At 42.1% G+C, this 21,302-nt stretch overlaps 2 protein-coding genes across 2 annotated transcripts; both read left to right on the top strand.

The window, feature by feature from the left end:
• Positions 1 to 370: 370 nt before the first annotated feature.
• eed (embryonic ectoderm development) lies at positions 371 to 5,078 on the top strand. The gene is made up of 12 exons (XM_031852058.1): positions 371 to 510; positions 1,224 to 1,376; positions 1,609 to 1,701; positions 1,792 to 1,857; positions 2,095 to 2,220; positions 2,417 to 2,498; positions 2,945 to 3,036; positions 3,119 to 3,252; positions 3,335 to 3,440; positions 3,581 to 3,739; positions 3,871 to 3,944; positions 4,338 to 5,078. Exons 1-12 carry the CDS (start codon positions 391 to 393, stop codon positions 4,462 to 4,464), a joined length of 1,332 nt encoding a protein of 443 aa, XP_031707918.1. The 5' UTR covers positions 371 to 390; the 3' UTR covers positions 4,465 to 5,078.
• Positions 5,075 to 20,719, top strand: atp7b (ATPase copper transporting beta). The gene is made up of 21 exons (XM_031852057.1): positions 5,075 to 5,853; positions 9,251 to 10,013; positions 11,297 to 11,530; positions 11,605 to 11,768; positions 11,861 to 12,022; positions 12,110 to 12,183; positions 12,531 to 12,714; positions 13,119 to 13,352; positions 13,614 to 13,705; positions 13,806 to 13,933; positions 14,332 to 14,486; positions 14,653 to 14,787; positions 14,882 to 15,076; positions 15,567 to 15,749; positions 15,844 to 16,027; positions 17,004 to 17,144; positions 17,254 to 17,396; positions 17,469 to 17,672; positions 17,746 to 17,863; positions 18,496 to 18,598; positions 18,887 to 20,719. Exons 1-21 carry the CDS (start codon positions 5,692 to 5,694, stop codon positions 19,116 to 19,118), a joined length of 3,990 nt encoding a protein of 1,329 aa, XP_031707917.1. The 5' UTR covers positions 5,075 to 5,691; the 3' UTR covers positions 19,119 to 20,719.
• The last annotated feature ends 583 nt before the right edge of the window (positions 20,720 to 21,302 follow it).

The raw sequence follows: 21,302 nt of genomic DNA, 5'->3' as shown, positions 1-21,302 counted from the left end.
CGTTAGCTGATCAATTACAAGCTCATCTTTAGTTTGAACACAATGCTGATTGTATTACCCAGCGGTCACACTGTTGTATGTATCATTTAATTCTATATTTACAGAGTGCAGTGACAGTTTTATCGCTATAGTCAATAATCATGAGTATTCACTGCCCTCTTGTGGTCAAAATGTGTAATTACATATTGCAAGCTTTTATTTTTGAATGATTTAGCCGGAAGTATTAATTGTATGTAATTTGTCTAGCTTGATAACAACACTGCTGTAGTTGCTGACTTTGGCCACCAGAGGGCGTTAAAACTCATACTCTAAATCTAATATTACTTTGAAATAAGATTGTCAAACTACCATACCCGGCAGCGGAGCGGAAAAGGCGGAGTTTGAGCCAAAATGAGGGAAAATAAGAACATGTCCGAGTCCCCCTCTCAAGCGGGAAAAGAAATACCGGCGAAAAAACAAAAACTAAGCAGTGACGAGAACAGTAACCCGGATTTATCCGGAGACGAGAATGTAAGCAGTTAAAATGTGCAAAATGTGTTAAAATGACCCATAAACCGCCTCAAGCGAGTTAGCATCGTGCTAAAGTAGCCGTGACTAGCTAGCATCTTTGTTCGTCTGTACCGGCTAGATGTGATTAAGCTGTGATGATAACAGCCGTTAACCGCTTAAGGCTGTCCACACGACCGAAGACATAGTTAGCTTCATTGTTGTGTATTTATACACGTTGTTTTTAATGCTCAGACTACAGTCATTCTATCCAATGCTAGCGTTAGCAGTAGCATCTACTGTTAGTTAATCACGTGACAATGTTGACTTGAGATAGCTTCTGAATTAAGGGTTGTGAGATGATAAAAAGTAACTTGAGTTAATGAGTATCAGCCATGTTGGACTCATGCAAACACGATTTAGCTCCTGTCAGCAGATTTAAACCTAAACAATGTGTTTATATTCATGTAATTGCTGCAGAAGTACAGCTCAGTACAGTAATGCAGGTTATTGTACACCTTAATGTACAAGATGACATTCACTGTGTGCACTGTTGCTTGTCACATGTTAGTAATATGACTACAAACCTCTTCAGTCCTGATAAGAGTGAACTATTAAAGGATAAATGTTAGTTATTGTTACTGTGTCCACTGACATGGTGATCAACAGAGACTGACATTCCTGCAGGAGAAATATAACATGTGTACCCACCACCTGTGTCTCTGTGCATCCTGCAGGATGATGCTGTCAGTGTTGAGAGTGGGACCAACGCAGAGCGCCCAGACACACCCACCAACACTGCCAACGCCCCGGGCAGAAAGAGCTGGGGCAAGGGCAAGTGGAAGTCCAAGAAATGCAAATATTCTTTTAAATGTGTCAACAGCCTGAGGGTGAGTACGGACAGTTTGTTGAGCCCAGGTTTCATCAGTTCTTCTTCTAATACTTTTCTGAAAGCTGTCACATGATGTTCATGTCCTTTCCTGTCCATCCAAGGTTTATTTAAACCTCTTTCATACAGCTCCATGTGAAGGAATGCAGCCTTAAATAGCCAGCATGTGTCAGGTGTCCTGTGTTCATTTCACCCTCTGAATTTCGTTAATAATGACGTGATGATTTCCACAGGAGGACCACGGACAGCCGCTGTTTGGTGTCCAGTTTAACTGGCACAGCAAGGAGGGAGACCCGCTGGTGTTTGCCACCGTCGGGAGTAACAGGGTCAGCAGTGATGAGGGATTCATTTATTCCTAACTGGCTCCATTTGTTGTCTTGTTCCATGCGTAACGAATGCTGTCTTCTCTTCACCAGGTAACTCTGTATGAATGTCACTCTCAGGGAGAAGTGAGACTCTTGCAGTCTTATGTCGATGCCGACGTATCCTTAAACGTTTCTAACTTCCTCATTGTCATCCTGTCACTCAGGTCTAGATGTATTTGTTTCAAACAGCTATTCTATAACCTAGATGTAAAACACACAGACCAGTGTTCATAGCGAAGCAGACACTTTAGTATCATCCCATGATGTTTTAAATCCAGCCTTTGATGTGAGATGCGAGTGCTCTGCAGGATCTTCTAGTTCAGTTTTTAATTCCTTGACTGAATGTGTGTGAAGGCCGAGGAGAACTTCTACACATGTGCTTGGACCTACGACACCAACACGAGTCATCCTCTGTTGGCTGTCGCCGGGTCCCGCGGCATCATCCGGGTGATCAACCACATCACGATGCAATGTATCAAGGTAAAGATAAATAATACGGCTTTGTGTTTTCCTGGTCAACAGTACTCCGCCTCACATTTCTTCTCATTCCTCTGTGTACTAAACATGATTTATTTAAAGTAAACACTGATTAGTCTCTCACATGATGAAGGAGTGACGCTGTCCTTCCCACCTTTACCCAGCCTAGACTTTGAACCGTTCTTGTTTTTAAATGCAGCATTATGTCGGTCACGGAAACGCCATCAATGAGCTCAAGTTTCACCCGAGGGATCCAAATCTCCTCCTGTCTGTCAGCAAAGGTAAAAAACCTCCAATAATTCTATTAATATCATTAAACTCTCACACAGAAACGCCAATAAGAGGACCATGTGCCACGTATTCCTTTTGTACGGTGAATACAACTTCAGTTAGCGTGAGAACGGCCCAATATTCAATATCAACTTTATGACTTTATTGACTCTCTGTGATTTGTTACCTTCTTTATGTCACCAGCACGTCTATAAAGTTTCTTTATGTCGATAGGTCTTGTTTTATATCACTGTGTGATTGTCAGGCGGCTCACCTGATGACGCTGGTGTGGAGTTTAATCTTTTATTTAATCAGGTGAATGTTGACGGAGGACATTTCATGTTGTTGCCGTCAGTTGTTAAATCATTTGACTCCTGCATGAAGAAGCTGGTTCTAAACGGTCTAACGTGCATTAAATGTTCTTTGCATTTAATAAAGTTGTGACGTGTTCCCTCAGATCACGCTCTCCGTCTGTGGAACATACAGACGGACACATTAGTGGCGATATTTGGAGGTGTGGAAGGTCATCGAGATGAAGTCCTGAGTGCTGTGAGTGTTCACTTCAATCAGAAGAACGATAAACTCAAACTATACCTGCAAGTGAATATTTATTTTTGATATCCCGCTGCAGGATTTTGATCTTCTGGGTGAGAAGATAATGTCGTGTGGGATGGACCACTCCTTAAAGCTCTGGAGAATCAACTCTGAGAGAATGCAGAAAGCCATCCGTGGGTCTTATGAGTACAATCCCTCCAAGACCAACAGGTGAAATAATAACACGGCACCATGTCGGCGTGTGGGCCGTCAAACCGTCACTTTTCAACATCTCGTGTTTTGTGTCCTTCAGGCCTTTCGTCTCGCAGAAAATTCACTTCCCCGACTTCTCGACCCGAGACATCCACAGAAACTACGTGGACTGTGTGCGGTGGCTCGGGGATCTTATCCTCTCCAAGGCAAGTCAGGACCGAGTGTGAAGATATTTAATAACACGACTACTGGCAGTGAAATCGCTCTCTTTGTGAACAGGCATACAAGCTGCTCTGTGTAGCTGTCACCATTGATTCGGTCTAACGTGCTCCCTGTCTCACTGCAGTCCTGTGAAAACGCCATCGTCTGCTGGAAACCAGGGAAGATGGAGGAAGACATCGACGTCATGAAACCAAGCGAGTCAAACGTGACCGTTCTGGGACGCTTCGACTACAGCCAGTGTGACATTTGGTACATGCGCTTCTCCATGGACTTCTGGCAGAAGGTGGAGTCTTTTATTTATCGGCATTGTTCATTCACAGCTGCACATGTGGTACAATCTTTGATATTAGTGATGTGATTGGTGGACTCTAGAGGTGCAGCTGAGATCTCTTTGTGCTGATGCTGATCTTTCAGATGCTGGCTCTGGGGAACCAGGTGGGGAAGCTTTATGTGTGGGACCTTGAAGTGGAAGACCCACACAAAGCAAAGTAAGAATCCTTTAGTCCCGAAAATAGTCCAAAAATATGCTGATCTATGTCTTTAAATGTCTCCTTTTGTCCGATCAACAGCCCAAAATAATCACATTATAATGATATAAAAGGAGAAAAGCAGCAAATCGTCACTCTGGAGAAGCTTAATGATTAATTTATATTATCAATAGTTTAAAGATGTTACCACAGACTATGAGAGGTCTAGTCTGACTAATCGTACAAGTCAACAGACCAATTAATGATTTTAAAACACTGACAATCATCCTGAGTTTCACTGAATAGTTTCCACTGCATGTAAAAGTCATTATAAGGTGGAGAACAGTGTCTTGTTTTGTAGGATTTGTGTGAGATGTATGAAAATGTTTCAAAGCATCTCCTCTCTGTCCTCAGGTGCACCACACTGACGCTCCCCAAATGCACATCGGCTATCCGGCAAACCAGCTTCAGCCGCGACAGCAGCATTCTGATAGCCGTGTGTGACGACGCGTCGATCTGGCGCTGGGACCGACAGCGCTGAACGGTTCCACCTGAAGAAGAAGAAGAAGAACTTTTGGTTCCATCCTGTCGCCCTGTGTTCAGATTTACACTGCAAGAAATGTCTGTTTGAACATTTAATATTACGTGGGGTCTAAAAAATACAGCATTTCCTTAAAAAACAACAACAAAGAAGTGAGAAAAGGTGCCGATGCAGGATGAGGTGATTCCTTTAGTTTTTACGATGAGCTTCGTCAGTGGGATTGTTCCTTCATTGAGCCACAACACGAAAGAACAAAAAGATAGACGTAGTTCCAAATCATAGAAGAGTATTTAGGAGAATTAAGATCTAAATGTTAAGGAACTATAACAGCATGTCGGTGACATGTTTGACTTCAGCCCCGCGTGTGCCTTCTAGATTTCTATGCAGTCTCATCCATTGAAAGTTAATAACAGAGACGAGTGGAATCATCTCAATCAACTGCATTTGTTTTAGGGGAAATAAGCTTTTAAGAAGCAACGGATAAAATGACCAAAGATGGATTTTCTTTGCAGTGGGCCACATCTTACATTCATTAGTTCACACACAAAAGAAATGAAGAGTTGTTCTTTTTCCTCTACATTCGTTTGTTTGTGTTGATGACCTCGCTCCTCCCACACACACACACACACACACTCTGACCGGAGGCTTCGAGGACACTCAATAAAATGTATTTTATAAATATATATACTCAAGAGTCAGTTTGTGTTGATCGTGGACACTTTCATTTGGCTACAAATCTGATGAAATTGTTTCAAGGCAGCATTAGTGGTATTTTGCATTTATGTAATTTGGCTTTTATTTTGAAATTACAACCTAATCCCGCTATAATACAAAGTCAGGGTTCTTTTGCCTTTATGCACTGCTTGTACTTAAATTTATTTGGACTTGAATAAAATTATTTTTCTACAGATACATTGGTTTGTTTCTGTACCAAACTTTATCTTCAGAGAACTACAAAAGTCCTCAAATTGTAGTTTAATGCAGATATGCGAGTAATTAAGTCCTCCTTTCTGCACGTTCTGCAGAAGTCATGTGATTGGAGGCTTTGTCCACGCTTTTCTTAGTCACAAAACCTGAACTTAAAAACCATGACGTTTTCCCGGTGAGCGCACCGGCGCTGCGCTGCGCTCCTCTCTCCAACAGTCCGGAGCGCTTGCACACTGCGGACTTTTGCCCTCCGTCTCTGATAGGTGAAGATAAGCCAAACGGCGTTAAAGCAGCGCAAACATGCTTTCACCAAAGTTGACTAAAAAGCCGTCCAAGTATGTCTCCAAGTCGTCGGGCGGCGCGGTGGATCAGATCTGTATGGTCGACTGTGGCTGTAAGCCGGACTGCACCTGTAGCGTCCACTCGGCCGGCAGCAGGAGACACTGCGCGCCCGAGTTTAAGGTAGGCCTCCGGGGAGCATGCGGTCCATCTGCAGCGGAGGTTCCACTTTACTTTAGAAGTTGTGTCGGTACAGACCCACATGTGTTTGGTTCAGTTTCATTTGGCACATCAGATCAGAACAGCACCAGTGGAGATCTTTAGGTGAGTTTCTGTTCAGAAGCTCAGAGCTGCAATCAAACAGAAGTGGAAAGTAGAAGCACAAATTTATACTTCTACAATCAGAGGTCAATTTGTATCCCACAGCTTTGGCTAGAAATTACTTTGAAAATGATGTTCATACTGTGAAAAATGTTCATTCATTTATACAATATGAAGCATTTTTGTAGATTTGATTGTTAAATGCATCAAGTACTAATCCAGTAAAGCTGTGATAGTGTAGCACTCACATGGACCATGTCCTGTATTATGATGCATTAGTGCTTTTGATACTTAAAGTATACTTTGCCAATATGTATTTAGGCTGTAAGTGCACATTTTGAGTGCAAGTATTTATATATTGCAGTATTGCTAGTTTTACTTAAAGGAATAAGTTCTTCAGCACTGGTTAATTAATCGATGGACAGAACAAATGTCAATTTTTGGAACAAAAAGTACAATATTTTTCTCTAAAATGTGACGGTAGCATAAAGTGGAAGAACCTCAACATTTCACGTCAGTTCTTGAGTAAGTCTACTTCGTTACCACGACTGGAAAACACACAGTATATTTTATATATATATATATACTTTTATTTTCTCAAGTTGTTATTGTGAAATAGCTCTTGGTGAGACACTGCTCACATTTAACAGGTTACATGTGTCGCATCATTCGAGCTATCCTGCGTCTGACAAACGTTTCATTGTCAGGAGGTGAAGGAAGTTTGTGATTACGCTCATGTGTCATCTGTAACATCCAGCTCATGCAGGTGGAATGCTGTTATTGTCTGTGCTTTGGACAAAAGCCAAATGAATCATGCAAGTCGTTGAATCTCAGACTGGTTTAGGATGACTCGATGAAAGTGTCAAGGGAAATCAAACACACTCGATTGTTACATGAACACATTGACATTGTTTTGTTCACGATAACACAAATATCCAAACAAGATGTGTGCACCACCTAAATAAGACGAGAACACGAGTGAGTGAATCAAAGAAAATGACTCTATTTAGTCCAGCAGACTGGTTTCTCTTCAAAACTCACTCAGTCCACTTTTACACCAAATCAAACAAACGATCCTAAATTATACTGAACGCACATAAACTGTTTGATTTTAGTCCAAATTATGATTTTTCATTGTCTGAGAACTTTGTTATAATCGAAGCAAAACGGTGGTGAGTTATCTCAACATTATTTAAAGTGAGTTTCTGAAAACAAACAATAAATATTAGTTTTCTAAATACATCCCAACGATCATTTTAAAAGTAAAGAGAAGCAGTATTTTCCAATAACCTAATTAAGGACTTACTTTAATGAGGCCTTTCTATTCTAATCGTTAGAAAGTTACTGTAAAAGAAAAAGATGGTTTATGAAGCCAATTTGTAGCCAATCAATGATGCTGATCCCAGTGTTAACAGGCAGATTATTACAGTGGAGGGATTTGATTGGTGCTACAATAACACCTGCAGGTAGTTTTCTTCCTCATTGATAACATGTAAGATCATATTTATATACAGTTGTCAAAAGGAAAAGTTGAGACAGCATGGTGTGACGGCAGGTAGACATGATGCAGGTAGGAAGCCTATCAGTGTTATTACCTGTAAATAAAGTTAATGATACAAATCATTGTTATTATTAATAATGATGATTATATCCCATTCCCATAATTGCTTTTTTAGTTAGATTTGATCAGACTTCATTGTAGTTCAACCAAACCAAATGCAGAGATGTATAAAGTACTACTGTACAGAATGAAGAGTTGGACCAGGATACAGTATTTCTGTCTTTAGGACCTCCTGGGACACGTTTAGGCTGAGGCCTGTAGCTTCATGAGTTCCTGTTTCCTCTCATGTCTACAAGATAAACCATAAAATACAGCGGGGTCACTGGGACACAGTTTACACTGTGACGCCATACGAGAGGGTGATGTTTCTGGGAATTGTTTGCCGTGATTCGCTGTCTGTGTGTGAGGTATTGAACTTTGAACAGATGAAAGCACTCATGAACCCAGAAGTCAACATGCCACTGTTTGTCTTAGTCATTGTCAGGCAGATCTGTAGTCACTGGTCATGCGATAGAAGATTAAAGTGATTTGTCATTCTCATAAGGCACTGGCCTCCTGTTGTGGGTCTGAGTCTCATCTGGGGTGCAGCAGAAGTGTGCATGACTTTGCAGACATCCTCTACTTTACTTTAGGCTTTAGAAGTGTGCAGAGGTTTGCAACCATCCTTTTCTGATTTAAAATCCCAACTCCCCACATGTGGCCTTTGGTTACATCAAATCTACTTGTAATTAAGTACCAACTTACAGGTTTTTAATGTGTGTCACTGTGGGTTTTAAGTCTTAAGATGCGTTCCAAATTAAAGTAAAGTAATACGTGACTTCTTTGGCACTTAACTCTGTAACTAAAATATCAAGAATTGATTTCTAAAGGGTAATTTACACATCTGATAAAGAAGCATTTATCATGGAAAATGTAAGCAGCATGAAAGTAAAGTAGAGCTCTCCATGTTGTAGACTTAGTGCTTCAGTTCTGTGAGGGGCCTGTTGCTTTAAGAAGAGTCACGTTGGGAGATTATGTGAAGGGCCAGTCATGTGGATTTTAGCTCCAAACCAGCAATGCTGGACTTTTTTTTCCTGCTGGACCCCCATTGCAGCTGACAGCCTATTGAGAGGGTGAAAGCGTCAAGTGTTACTTGTACCATTTAAATTGACCACCTAATCCTCTTCTAGTTCAACTCCTGCAGTACATTATGTAGAAACCAGGTCTGTGTTTCAACAAAGTGATGGCCTCGCTGCGTTTATTCACACGGACATTAAACTCTGCATGTGGAAAACTGATGTTTTACCCACAAAGCTTAACTCTCATATCACAGACACATATAGACTCACAATGCAAAAAAGCAGTTTTTGAAATCTGAATGAAACTATTTTATGTTATTTGTTTATTTTTTCCTGATTTGATTTTTTCCAGGAATGCATTTCTTTGAATGTAAAAGTAAAAATACAAGCATAGATGGGAAGAAAGCCACTGTATAGGCTGACACATATGATGCTGCATTCATTATTTTTAATCAGAGATGAGACCATATTCTTGTCCAAACACACCAAAAAGTTACAATAGTTAGTTTTTATGATTCTTGCAGACTATTTCCACTGAAATATGATATTCACACAAAATATACCGCTCACCATCTGCAAAATACATATTCATACAGTCCCTGAGCTTATAGAAGTGACTTTATTTCTCTCATCTTTCCAGGAGAATGGCCTTGAGATCGAGAATCAAGGCCTTGACAACTTGGCCTACGAGTATGGGAGTCAGAGCGAGCTCTGCCCTCCACCCAAAACGGCCTCCAGAGCTACTTTTAAACTCCTGGGACTCGGCCCCGAGCACCAGAACCAGGCCATCGAGAGCAGAATCTGCAGCCTGAATGGAGTTCTTGCCGTCAGCTTGTCTTTACCCAGCAGCTTGGCCAAAGTGGACTATGATGCCTCAGTTATCACAACCAAAGACATCGCCCTGGAGCTCCAGAGGCTGGGACTCAACGTGGAGTCAGTGGCGCGGATCAGGGTGGATGGCATACACTGCCAGTCCTGTGTGCAGTCCATTGAGGGACAGATTGGTCCTCTACCTGGGGTGTCACATATTCAGGTGTCCCTTCAGGACGCTGCAGCGCTGATTGTGTATCAACCTCATCTAGTGACCCAACAGGAGCTGAGAGACAGCATCGAGGAGATGGGTTTTGGTGCCTCTTTATCAGCCGATGATCCATCTGGATCTGATATAAGCTACTGGCAGAGGGACGTATTGAACTCGACTGTAACCATTTGGATTGTAGGGATGACTTGCAACTCTTGCGTGCGGTCCATAGAAGGGAGGATCTGTCAGATGACAGGAGTGCAGTCCATCGCGGTGTCACTGAAGGAGGAAAAGGGAACGGTCAACTTCGACCCCAGTCTGACGGAGCCGGAGCAGCTCAGGGCAGCTATAGAGGACATGGGCTTTGACGCATCGCTTGAAGGTTGGCAGAGATGTTTAAATTGTGGGTTAATCTCAATCAAACAGAAAATAACAAGAAATATTTTAGTATGAGTGCAGAGGCTTTATTTTGAAATGAAACATGACAATGAGTGTCTCTATGGAACTCTTTATGGAAAACCAGTTTGCAAATGAGGGAAGAAGCATGCAATAAAGAGGAGTCAAAAAGTGTGAACAAATATGATCCACATTGCCCACTGGTACTCAGCTCTTCAGCTCGTTTATCTGACCTAGCAGAGCAGTTGGAACACAAGTAGCATTGAACTGGTTTTTCAGCTCGATGCAGAAAATACGTTGACATTCAAGCTATGATCCCCCCCATGAATTATTGTGCATGATGTTAAGATGTATTCAGGAAAACTATGTTATTTATATCCCCTGGTTATGAGCAGAAAGACTTTGATTAAATTCTTTCCAGCACACCTCAACTCAGTTTCCTCTGCTTACCGTGGAAACCAGACAAAGTATGCTTGAGTGCGACATGGAGGGCTCTTACGCCGGCCGCTGCTTTCTTGTTGGATTTAATGATGAAAACAGCTTGCCAAGACGTGGAATTAACTCAGACAGCAGATTAACAGCAGATTCTTTCATGTGTCGTTTGCATTTTCGGCCATCAAGCTCGACCTGTGGTTAGGTTTTGATCTCTAAGTCAGTGAGAAGCTTAATTCACACCTTCATATAAAAGTTATGTATTACATCTTGGTTGGTTTATATTGCTTTGCTGATATAAACGGAAGCAGAATATGTCTGTTGTATATGTTATGTGCAAGAGCATGGACGTTAACTCCTGATAGCTTGAAGTCCATAACATTTTAAAGAGTTTTTATACAACACATTTTAATGTAAAAGACTGTCAGACAATTATTATTTTATTGCTTTTTAATGTAAAATCTTAATCACAAAAGTAACAAGTAACTACAGCTGGTGAATAAATGTTAGGGCAAGGAAATATATTGTGATTTATTTATTCTAATTTTAGGAAAAGTACACGCCTCCATATGCATAACATCTGAGTAAAAAGGGTCACTTCTTTTGCATTTACATCCATCACTATAGTATTTGGATTGTATTTGGAAATACTCAAGAAAAGTTCCTCATAACTGTACTTCAGTACTTGAGTCATTGTACATAGTTACGTTCCTCTATTAAATTGGGAGAAACTGCAGTATTTATCCAGCAGTTTGTCATTATATTTAAGGATACTGACGCACTACTAATCTATCTTTAAGCATCCTTCTGCCTCTGACTTTGTTCCTCCTTCTACAGAACCTGCATCTGTAAAGACCGTCCAGCCTCATGAAAACTCCAGGCCTGTTAGCTCTGGACTTTCTGACCTCTCTGACTTGCAACTGCCCAATAAAGCGGGAGTCAGCAATGGCACCGGATCACAGGCGACCTCTGGAAGCCAGATTAAAGCACAAAAATGCTTCATTTGCGTGACGGGAATGACCTGTGCCTCCTGTGTGGCCAACATTGAGAGGAACCTGCACAAACACAGAGGTAAAGCAAGCTCAGGTGGTGTTATAAAGTGTGTGTTTCAGTTCACACGTGTGATGTTCTGCTTTGACTTCCAGGAATCGTCATGGTGTTGGTGTCACTCATGGCTGGAAAGGCGGAGGTGAAGTATGATTCAGAAGTCCTGGACGCTGCTGCTGTAACTCAGCTCATAGAAGACTTAGGCTTTGGTGCCAAACTGATAGAGGACAATGCAGTAACAGACGGGAAGCTGGACCTCACTGTGAGTCAACTGAGACGAATAAATTACATTTACTGGTTCCTCTGTGTTAAAGATAATACTCGTTATTTAATCCCACCATTCTTCACTCGTAGATAACGGGCATGACATGTGCGTCATGTGTGCACAACATTGAGTCCAAGCTCACCTCCACCAAAGGGATCCTTGGGGCCTCCGTCGCCCTTGCAACCAAGAAAGCCCAGATCCAGTTTGACCCAGAAGTGCTGGGAGCTCGAGATATAATCAAGATCATTCAGGTGATGATCATGTTCCTTGTTTTAACCTCCTCCCCTGTAAAGCAGTGATTTTACAGCATAACCTGGTTTATATGTCTCCTTATCTAGAGTCTTGGGTTCGAGGCCAGTCTGGTGAAGACAAGCTTCACAAACAACCTCGATCACACCGAAGAAATTCGACAGCAAGTATCTGTTCCTCATTTTGAGACAAAAAGTGTTTTCTTAAAACATCACCTTTAAGGCTTTCAGGAATTTAAAAAAAGTGGTTTTGTGCATTCTATAAAATCAGATTTATTTTAAATATATATTCCGTCTGTTTATAGGCATTTTAATTAATGTAAAATCTTAATTAAACCTTGATTAAATAAGTGCAAATTACATCAGAAACGTGTCCTGCATGAGGCAGACTATATGAAGATAATTCAGAAATTGCAGTGAACCACATCAGAAACCTGGCAGTACAGATGTCATTAACAAAATGGTGCAAAATCACCTCTCATGGGACTCAAATCCACCTTTATTTTTCCAGGTGGAAGAACTCCTTTCTTTTCAGCCTTGTTTTCGGCCTGCCCGTCATGGGCCTCATGGTCTACATGATGGTGATGGACAGTCAGCACCAGGAACATGGAGGCTCCATGCCTGAGGAGCAGAACCTGATGCCCGGCCTCTCCCTCCTCAACCTGGCCTTCTTCCTGCTCTGTACACCTGTGCAGGTAAGGGGACGTGTCTGGGGCTGGGACCCCTTTAAGGACTTTAGTTGTTCGGTGCTTCCTTCCTGTAAGAATGGGATTGTTTCCTTTATGCATTAAAGTGTGAGGCCTTTAATCCAATATAAATGCATTCAAAGCATATTCTTAAAATTTAGGTGTGCTGTAAATGGAGCACTCCTTCCTTCTTTACCTCGCAGGAATTTAAAGTAAATTGATACTTTAATGCACATCTTAGACTTAGACACTTGATAGCTGCTGGCTCACCAAACTGGTAAATAATCTGCCAACGACTTTTATGAATGATATTACCAAGTATTCCTTCTTTGCTTGTCCTTCAGCAACCGGAAGATTTTGTCTTGAGTTTGTTCTTTTAATCCAAACGTTAAATCTGTTTTTCTTCCCTGCAGATCTTTGGAGGCCGATACTTCTACGTCCAGGCTTATCGCGCGTTGAAACACCGCACAGCCAACATGGACGTGCTCATCGTGTTGGCCACCTCTATTGCCTACATCTACTCCTGTGTGGTCCTCATTGTAGCCATGGCCGAGCGAGCCGGCCAGAGCCCCGTCACCTTTTTCGACACTCCACCCATGCTGTTTGTGTTCATCGCGCTGGGCCGATGGCTGGAGCACATTGCAAAAGTAAAAGAACATATTTTCCCTCAAAGTTTCTTTATGTCATTAGTATAACAAAAATGATTTACCCTTGAAATGCGTATTGATAAAACTGCTACATCATATGGCTTATCTAAAGGTGCAATGTCTTTTATTTTGAAACTTCAATATTGTTATGACATCTTGGAAAAACTCTGTTAGTTTGTGGACAAGATAGTTTTTTAGAGTCTATGTTTTACAAGTGGACCACATTTCCCATAAGCCCTTGCTCTGCCGTCTGACATTTAGAGTAAAACCTCAGAGGCGTTGGCCAAATTAATGTCACTTCAAGCCACTGATGCCACTGTGGTCACTTTGGGACGAGACCACTCCATCATCAGGTGAGACACACCGCATACCGAAAGCATTTTAAGTGTATTACTTTGAGAAGTTAATATACTAGATCTGAGATCTGTAACTGTCAGTGCGTTGATGCTTCAGTGAGGAGCAGGTGGTGGTGGAGCTAGTCCAGCGGGGCGACATCGTAAAAGTCGCTCCAGGAGGAAAGTTCCCTGTCGACGGGAGAGTGATTGAGGGAAACTCCATGGCAGATGAGTCCTTGATCACAGGTAGGAGGATGGGACTCCTGACTGCTGAATTTACAGCCTGTTGACAGATAATGCTGGAGGACGTATGAGTCTCTTGGAGAAATGTTCACAACTTTATTATTGTAAAATCAATTTACTTTATTTTTCCAAGTAAAGTTTGCAGCAATCCTACTTCTTTCGTTGTGATGTAAAAGCAGTTATTGCATTTAAAATACTTAAAAATAGACTATTGTTAGTGGATGCATTAGCTGGCACCATTTACCTCCAAGCCATTAACGACATAAAATCTGATTTAGCAGCCTTGAAAAATATGTCGTAATAAAACATCCAAAGAAAACATTAGTTTGTCCTATTTGAGAAGAAGAACTCTTTGATTAAAACATTTATATCTTTTGCCTCTCTTCTTCTATGGTGGTAAGGGGAGCCGATGCCTGTCAGTAAGAAGGTGGGCAGCTTGGTGATTGCCGGCTCCATCAACGCTCACGGGGCTCTTCTGGTGGAGGCCACTCACGTCGGTGCCGACACGACTCTGTCTCAAATCGTTAAATTGGTGGAAGAGGCCCAAACCTCGAAGGTAAGACGCAGTTTGAACTTTATCTTCAGATTTTTGCTATTTCCAAAAAAAAACAAGAAAAATCCATTCACCTATGATAAGGAAATGCTGTTACACAAGGTGAAATGCTCTCACAACATGTTTTCCAATAGAAATATTTCCTCTGTACTCTCTCGTGTGTTTTCAGGCCCCCATCCAGCAGTTTGCAGACAGGCTCAGCGGCTACTTCGTGCCCTTCATAGTTATCGTTTCTCTGCTGACACTGCTCGCCTGGCTGGCAATTGGGTTTGTCAACTTTGACATTGTGAAGGAGAACTTCCCGGTAGGTGCGGACATATTTTGTTTTCACATGCAAACAAAAGCCTGTTTCATAAAAAAATTGGCATGACTCCAATAACACATTCTTTTCCTCACAGGGTTACAACAAAAACATCTCCAAGGCGGAAGTTATCGTCCGCTTTGCCTTCCAGGCCTCCATCACCGTTCTGTCCATCGCCTGCCCCTGCGCTCTGGGGCTGGCAACCCCGACAGCTGTCATGGTGGGCACTGGGGTCGGAGCTCAGAACGGGATCCTCATTAAAGGAGGCGAGCCACTGGAGATGGCCCACAAGGCAATGCTCTTTACATCCTTCTTCTGCTGACTGCTGCACACTTTTGTTATTAGCATTGTGATACTTACATTTTATCAGATTGTATTTTGTGTATTTTAAATGCATAGTTAATTTCTTACGCACTATATTTACACGTGACTCATAGCAACCTGCTCTTTTCCAAACAAGACTTAATCTCAAATATCTGTAACCTTTTATTAGGCTGAAATAATACACAATAGAAACTATGAACTACAGATTGCAGGTATTTTGTGACTCAACACTCCCTAAGATGGTTATTTTTCCCAGCAACAGGTTGCAGGTCTTCAAAGGGATTTTCATGATCTCTCAGTCTGCCCAGAATGAGAACCTGTTTGCCAAAGTTTAAATCTGACAGCGAGAGCGACAGTCTGTCGAAGCATCCAAACTAACTTTTTATCATTCTGGGGATCAGTGAGCTCACAAAACCAGTTGGATTCAGGACTGTATCTTTGTGTTTCTGCTCCCTCAGATCAATGTGGTGATGTTTGACAAAACCGGTACGATTACAAACGGCGTGCCTCGGGTGACTCGTGTGCTGGTGTTGTGGGAAATGGCCCGCATGCCGCTGAGGAAGATCCTGGCGGTGGTCGGCACAGCGGAGGCCAGCAGCGAGCACCCGCTGGGCATGGCCGTCACCAAACACTGCAAAGAGGTGACAGAGATGCTCTGTGTGTGTCAGTATTGTGTTTACTACAGCTTTGATAACAGTTGTAACAGTTGATAATCTGTCTGTGTGCTCGTAACAGGAGCTGGCCAGTGACTTGCTGGGCTACTGTCAGGACTTCCAGTCCGTGCCCGGTTGTGGGATCAGCTGCCGGATTTCTAACGTGGAACATCTGCTGCAGCAGCCGAATGAAGAGCTCTTCCTGCTGCCGGGAGCCACCACCGACGAAAGCAGCCTGCTGTCTGCTGCCGACACCACGTCTGCAGGTCGGATGGCTTTCAGTGTCTGCGGTTGCACTCACAATCATGATGTTTGAAGAACAGCTTCACTTTTTGTGCAAGTTAAAATTTGTGCCGTTTGCGAAAACAAATACATATAAGGCCTTTAAACTAGTCAGTTAAAGTTATTCAAGTAAAGATCCCCCTCCTTATCATCCTAAACAACACCATGGACTAGGCTGGTAAGATCAAATGTTTAGAGTATGGTGCTATTAATGCAAAAGTCATGGGTTCAATTTCCATACCGGTCAGTTCTTAGCATTTGCTGACTGGCCAGTAGTTCCCATTTAGAAAGGATTTGTACCTAAATAATCTCCTTTAAACACAAGTTTCAAAAGCTCCAAATTAACAAATTAAGTACATCTTAAGTGCTTTGTGGTTTTAGCTTTAATTTTCATACTAATTTTGAAAAATGTACACATCTATAATTATTAATTTAAGGCGTTACTAAGGTTGAGGTTGTGGTTGCAGGGCTCTGAAATACTTTCATGTGAAAATTAATAATATTTGAAGAGACTCTTATTCAGTATTCATGTATTTAATAGGGTTACCTTAGATTGGGGGAGTTAAGTATTTACAATTCATTAGATTTACCAAATAGCATGAAAGTCATTCCTGAATTTACGCCTTAATTAAAATGTTTTACCCCAAACCTCTTAAACCTTGCTGATAATTTGTTAAAATACCTTAATATATTACAATCCATTAATTTATCCGTTAATTATCCACCTAAAGGTGCATTAATTTAGTCACCAATATCACTAGATGTTAAACCTATAAATCCTGCTTATAAATTAGTGATTCCTTTGGTTACATACATCTCTAACGTAACTGAAATACAGACTGGTTGAACTTTAAAGGAACAAATTTGGCTAAATGAGCTATTTTACATAAAACACTGTACGTCTTCTTTGCTTCAATGTTCACTTGTTAACTCACAGACATGTCATGTCTTTGCTTCCAGGTGAGCCTCTGTCTTACTCCGTCCTGATTGGGAACAGAGAGTGGATGAGGAGGAACGGCCACCACATCGGAGCAGACGTTGATGCCGCTATGGCCAGCCACGAAACAAAAGGACAGACTGCTATCCTGGTAGCTATAGATGGTGAGGATAAAAATCAAAAAACAACACTGACATTCGCTTTCATCTCTTATCTCGCACCTCATGATGTGTTGTGTGTGTGTGTGTGTGTGTGTGTGTGTGTTCTCCGTAGGTGTGCTGTGTGCCATGTTAGCCATCGCAGACACGGTGAAGGCAGAGTCAGCATTAGCGGTGCACACGCTCAACAGCATGGGCATCGAGGTGGTGATGATAACAGGAGATAACAGGCGCACTGCGAAAGCCATCGCTGCACAGGTAAAACACATTTATAAAGGATTCTAAAAAATGAGTGGAAAATATGAAATCAAATGTTTTGTTTGATCACAGGTGGGGATCAGAAAGGTGTATGCGGAGGTGCTGCCTTCACATAAGGTGGCAAAAGTGCAGGAGCTGCAGGAACAAGGCCAGCGAGTGGCCATGGTGGGGGATGGCGTCAACGACTCGCCCGCCCTCGCTCGGGCCGACGTCGGCATCGCCATCGGCACAGGTACCGACGTGGCCATCGAGGCGGCCGACATCGTCCTGATTCGAGTAAGTGACACATTGTGATTGACGGTCTGTGCAGACATACAGTCCTTAAACTGAAGGTTTTCACACTCTGCAGAATAACCTGCTGGACGTGGTGGCCAGCATTGAGCTGTCCAAGAAGACGGTGCAGAGGATAAGGACCAACTTTGTCTTCGCCCTCATCTACAACCTCGTAGGAATACCCATTGCTGCAGGTGAGGACGGATGATCAGCAGCCAAAATATGACTCAGCATCCTCACTATCTGACAAGAAAGAATCAAAAAGCAGAAAAACATATTAATATGGGAAGGACATAAAACTGAAAAGGTGGTAAAACTGAGCTGTTAGCCAGAAAATACTGAGGTCATTAATCCAAATCACAACCTCAAGAAAACATACGAAAAAAGTTAAAGTTACTCAGAGTTAAAGTTACTTTCATTTTGTGTTCACCTTGGCGGTCCCTGTGGACAAAAGTGGTAGTGTTTCTGAGCACCAGAGTCCTCATTTTACTGCAGCAGGGTCAGACGGTCTGCCCCGCTCAGTCCTGGTTCTGGTTCTCCTGTGCCTCCCTGGAGTCTGAGCTGGTATACGTTTCTGGTGAACCTGCATGCCAAAAGAAAATCTTCTCTCTGATGGTCTCGTTTACTTATGTAGGTCTGCTAGAGCCATTTGTATTTCATAACCAGTTTAAAGTTCCTTGTAGTAAAATATAAAAAAGTAGTAAAATGATTTCACAGGAACAATTAGTTAATACTGGCATCTTGTGGTATTAAAGGAAACATCTGTTTCCAAACAACATGACTTGCAGCTTCTTGGTGAGCTTTAACTGAGTGCTTGTTCTGCTAGGTGTGTTCATGCCTGTTGGCCTGGTGCTCCAACCCTGGATGGGCTCCGGTGCGATGGCTGCCTCGTCCGTCTCCGTGGTTCTGTCGTCTTTACTGCTGAAAATGTGAGTTCATGTGAACCTATAAGTTTGCAGAAGAAGAATAGATGGTTTGCTATTTGTTCATATAAGTTATTATCTGTAATTAGTTGTAGAATTTTTGCCTGTTACCCATATTTTACAGTATACTATGTATTATAATTGTCTACAACAATCTATATATGCATTCCAGCTACATTCCTTCCCTGTTTTATCTTATTTTCTGCTGCAGTGAACTCTCTTCATTACAAGTTCCATCATATTTCATCTCTCTTGAGTTCAGAGGTGAAGATAATAACCATCTGTTCCCTCCAGGTACAAGAAAACCTCGGTGGAGCTGTATGAGGTGCGAGCGCTGGGCCACATGAGGAGCCTTCGGTCGTCGCAGATCAGCACACATGTGGGTCTGAACGACGAAGCTCGGGAGCAGCTGAGCCAAAGCGGCCCCGTCTCACCCGTCCAGGGACCGTCCATTAACTCTGCCCAGGAGCGGGACCGCTACTCCCTCCTGGATTACCAGACTGCAGAGGACCTCAATGTGTTGTGAAGGGAAGAAGGACTGAGATGTCACACATGGTTCTGGTTCTCATGTTAAGGAATTTGTAGTATTTCTATGTATTTATGTAAATAGAGAAGGCTAATTGTGCACAGAAACTCACCTTTAGCGCATGAAGCTAAACCACTGTTATTGTTGGCTCTGAGGACACCGGTTAATAACAAAGAATCAAGCTGCTAACACTTAAATTGAGGCTTTTGCTGAAGCATTGTGTCATTTTCTGCATTTTTTTTTCTCACATAAATCAAACTTGCAATGGGAAATGGGTTTGCTTGTGTGAACAAATGCACTTTTACGATATACCTAAGTCAAAGTAAAGCCACGGTGTTTGGATAAGACTGTGTCGGTGTGAGAGTCTCGGGTTATAAATAATACATGAGCAGATAAGTCAACACTTTCTACAACGTGTTTGTGCCGGTTTCATTCAACTGCTCTGATTCTGTGCTTTGATTGTAAAAGTGTCCTTCCAGCTAAGACGGAAATATTTTCCCATGTTGCTGTGTTTTAGGCTCTTATTCTTAAAAGCTACGTACCTAAAGTGCTGCAGTTATTTAAAGATGTGAAGAAGAAGAAGTGGAGGGCAGACTTTCTGGACATTTCTTGCCAATGTATTTTGAGCCTGGCCAGGGATAATTAATGGAGTAGATTAATCAAATGATTCATGGACCAGAAAGAATAGTTTCACAATACATATATAGGTTTTACGAATATAAATATGACTTTTGTCTTGCTCCCAGCTCATATGAAAGATCTTTTTCACAGCAGACATTTTGACATATGAAAGCAGGAAACGCAAAGTATTATTAACAGTAATGAATTGAATGTCCAGTCTTAATGTTATTAATAATACCCGTGCTTTTCCTGCTCAGCCACGCCAAATTGTCCATTCATAATTCCTCTGTAACACTGACTGTAGACATTAGAAACTGATGTTCTCACACACGTCACATTCAGTGCAATCCAAGCCACACAAACTGCTATTTCAGTTAATATTCAATGCATCTTTTTTGTTATTTTGTTGGTGTTTCCATAGACGTTTTGAAAACTTCAGTTTCAGTTGGAGGGTAATCCAGGGCCTTTGACCTCTTGTAGGGTCACTCACACGGAGCCTCTTTAAGCCCTCCTGGTTGTCAGAGTCACATGAGTCCAGGTGTGAACGGGTGCCTGGGTAGCGATGTGAGTGCAGCTTATTAAACGGTCGATAAAGGCCGGGGTGTTCGAGCCTTGCAAGATGTGACAATCGTTCAAATGGGGATAATGGCGCTGAGCCCTCAGAGGCTTTCACGGTGTTGCACTCCTTTGTGCATAGTGTTTGAGCCAGAAGTTGAAACCTTTCCTACCTTCACACCTCGGAGGAAAGCACTGGAGTGGACATGATTGTCAGTTTCAGAAGAAGACAGATCTGAGAAATCTGAAAGCCCTTAGTTTGAACCTGTAGCACTTTTGTGTTGTACTTTGTCTCTGCATTGTATAGTCTTTGCATTCCTTCTATTTCTACAAGGTCTTTATTGTTGTTTAGTTCTGTGTTGCTAGGTTTGAAAAAACACAGGGATGCAGAGTCGCAGATTAAATGTCTGTTATTTTCTTCTGTTGTCGTCGTGGTGTTTCTGGTTGTTGTTGCTGTTTCGACAAAACTTTTGAGAAGTTTTAAAGCTTTTCTGTTTGTGTTTCACTGGCGATGTGGGGTTGTGGATGGGGTCGGAGAGTAGATGAATGTTTTTTGGATGAAGATGCCACAGCAAATCCTGTCTCGTCTTTCTTTGATTTAGCACTTGTAGAAATCCAGCGGCGTGGATGACTGAGATTCTGTTGCTCTGTTCCTGTCATTGTTATTTGATTCATGAATGTGGATTTGCCTCACCAACCTGTGTTATTCTGAAGGGACAGCTTTTACTGATGTTTTACATTTAATCTAATCTGCACAAAATATTGATTGCAGTCTTTTTTCTCTGTATCGTGTGTGTGACTGTACAAACACAACTTGAGGTTAATAGGGTGTCAAAATGTATTTTACAGCACTGTTATATGGGGGCACAGCACCCTGGGGAGTCCTTTGCTGGCTCAGCTATGCATCTGTAACTGTGCCGTCTGCATCTGAGTGCATCTTTACAAAAATATCCCCAGACACAGTCCGATGGTCAGACATTTGGAAAACACCCTCTGACAAACGACGAG

The sequence above is a fragment of the Anarrhichthys ocellatus genome, unplaced genomic scaffold, assembly GCF_004355925.1.
Source record: "Anarrhichthys ocellatus isolate YVR2014 unplaced genomic scaffold, GSC_Weel_1.0 scaffold12, whole genome shotgun sequence".
NCBI classification, from domain to species: Eukaryota; Metazoa; Chordata; class Actinopteri; order Perciformes; family Anarhichadidae; genus Anarrhichthys; species Anarrhichthys ocellatus.
The sequence above is the reverse complement of the archived record's forward strand: the minus strand, read 5'-3'. Positions and strand labels throughout refer to the sequence as shown.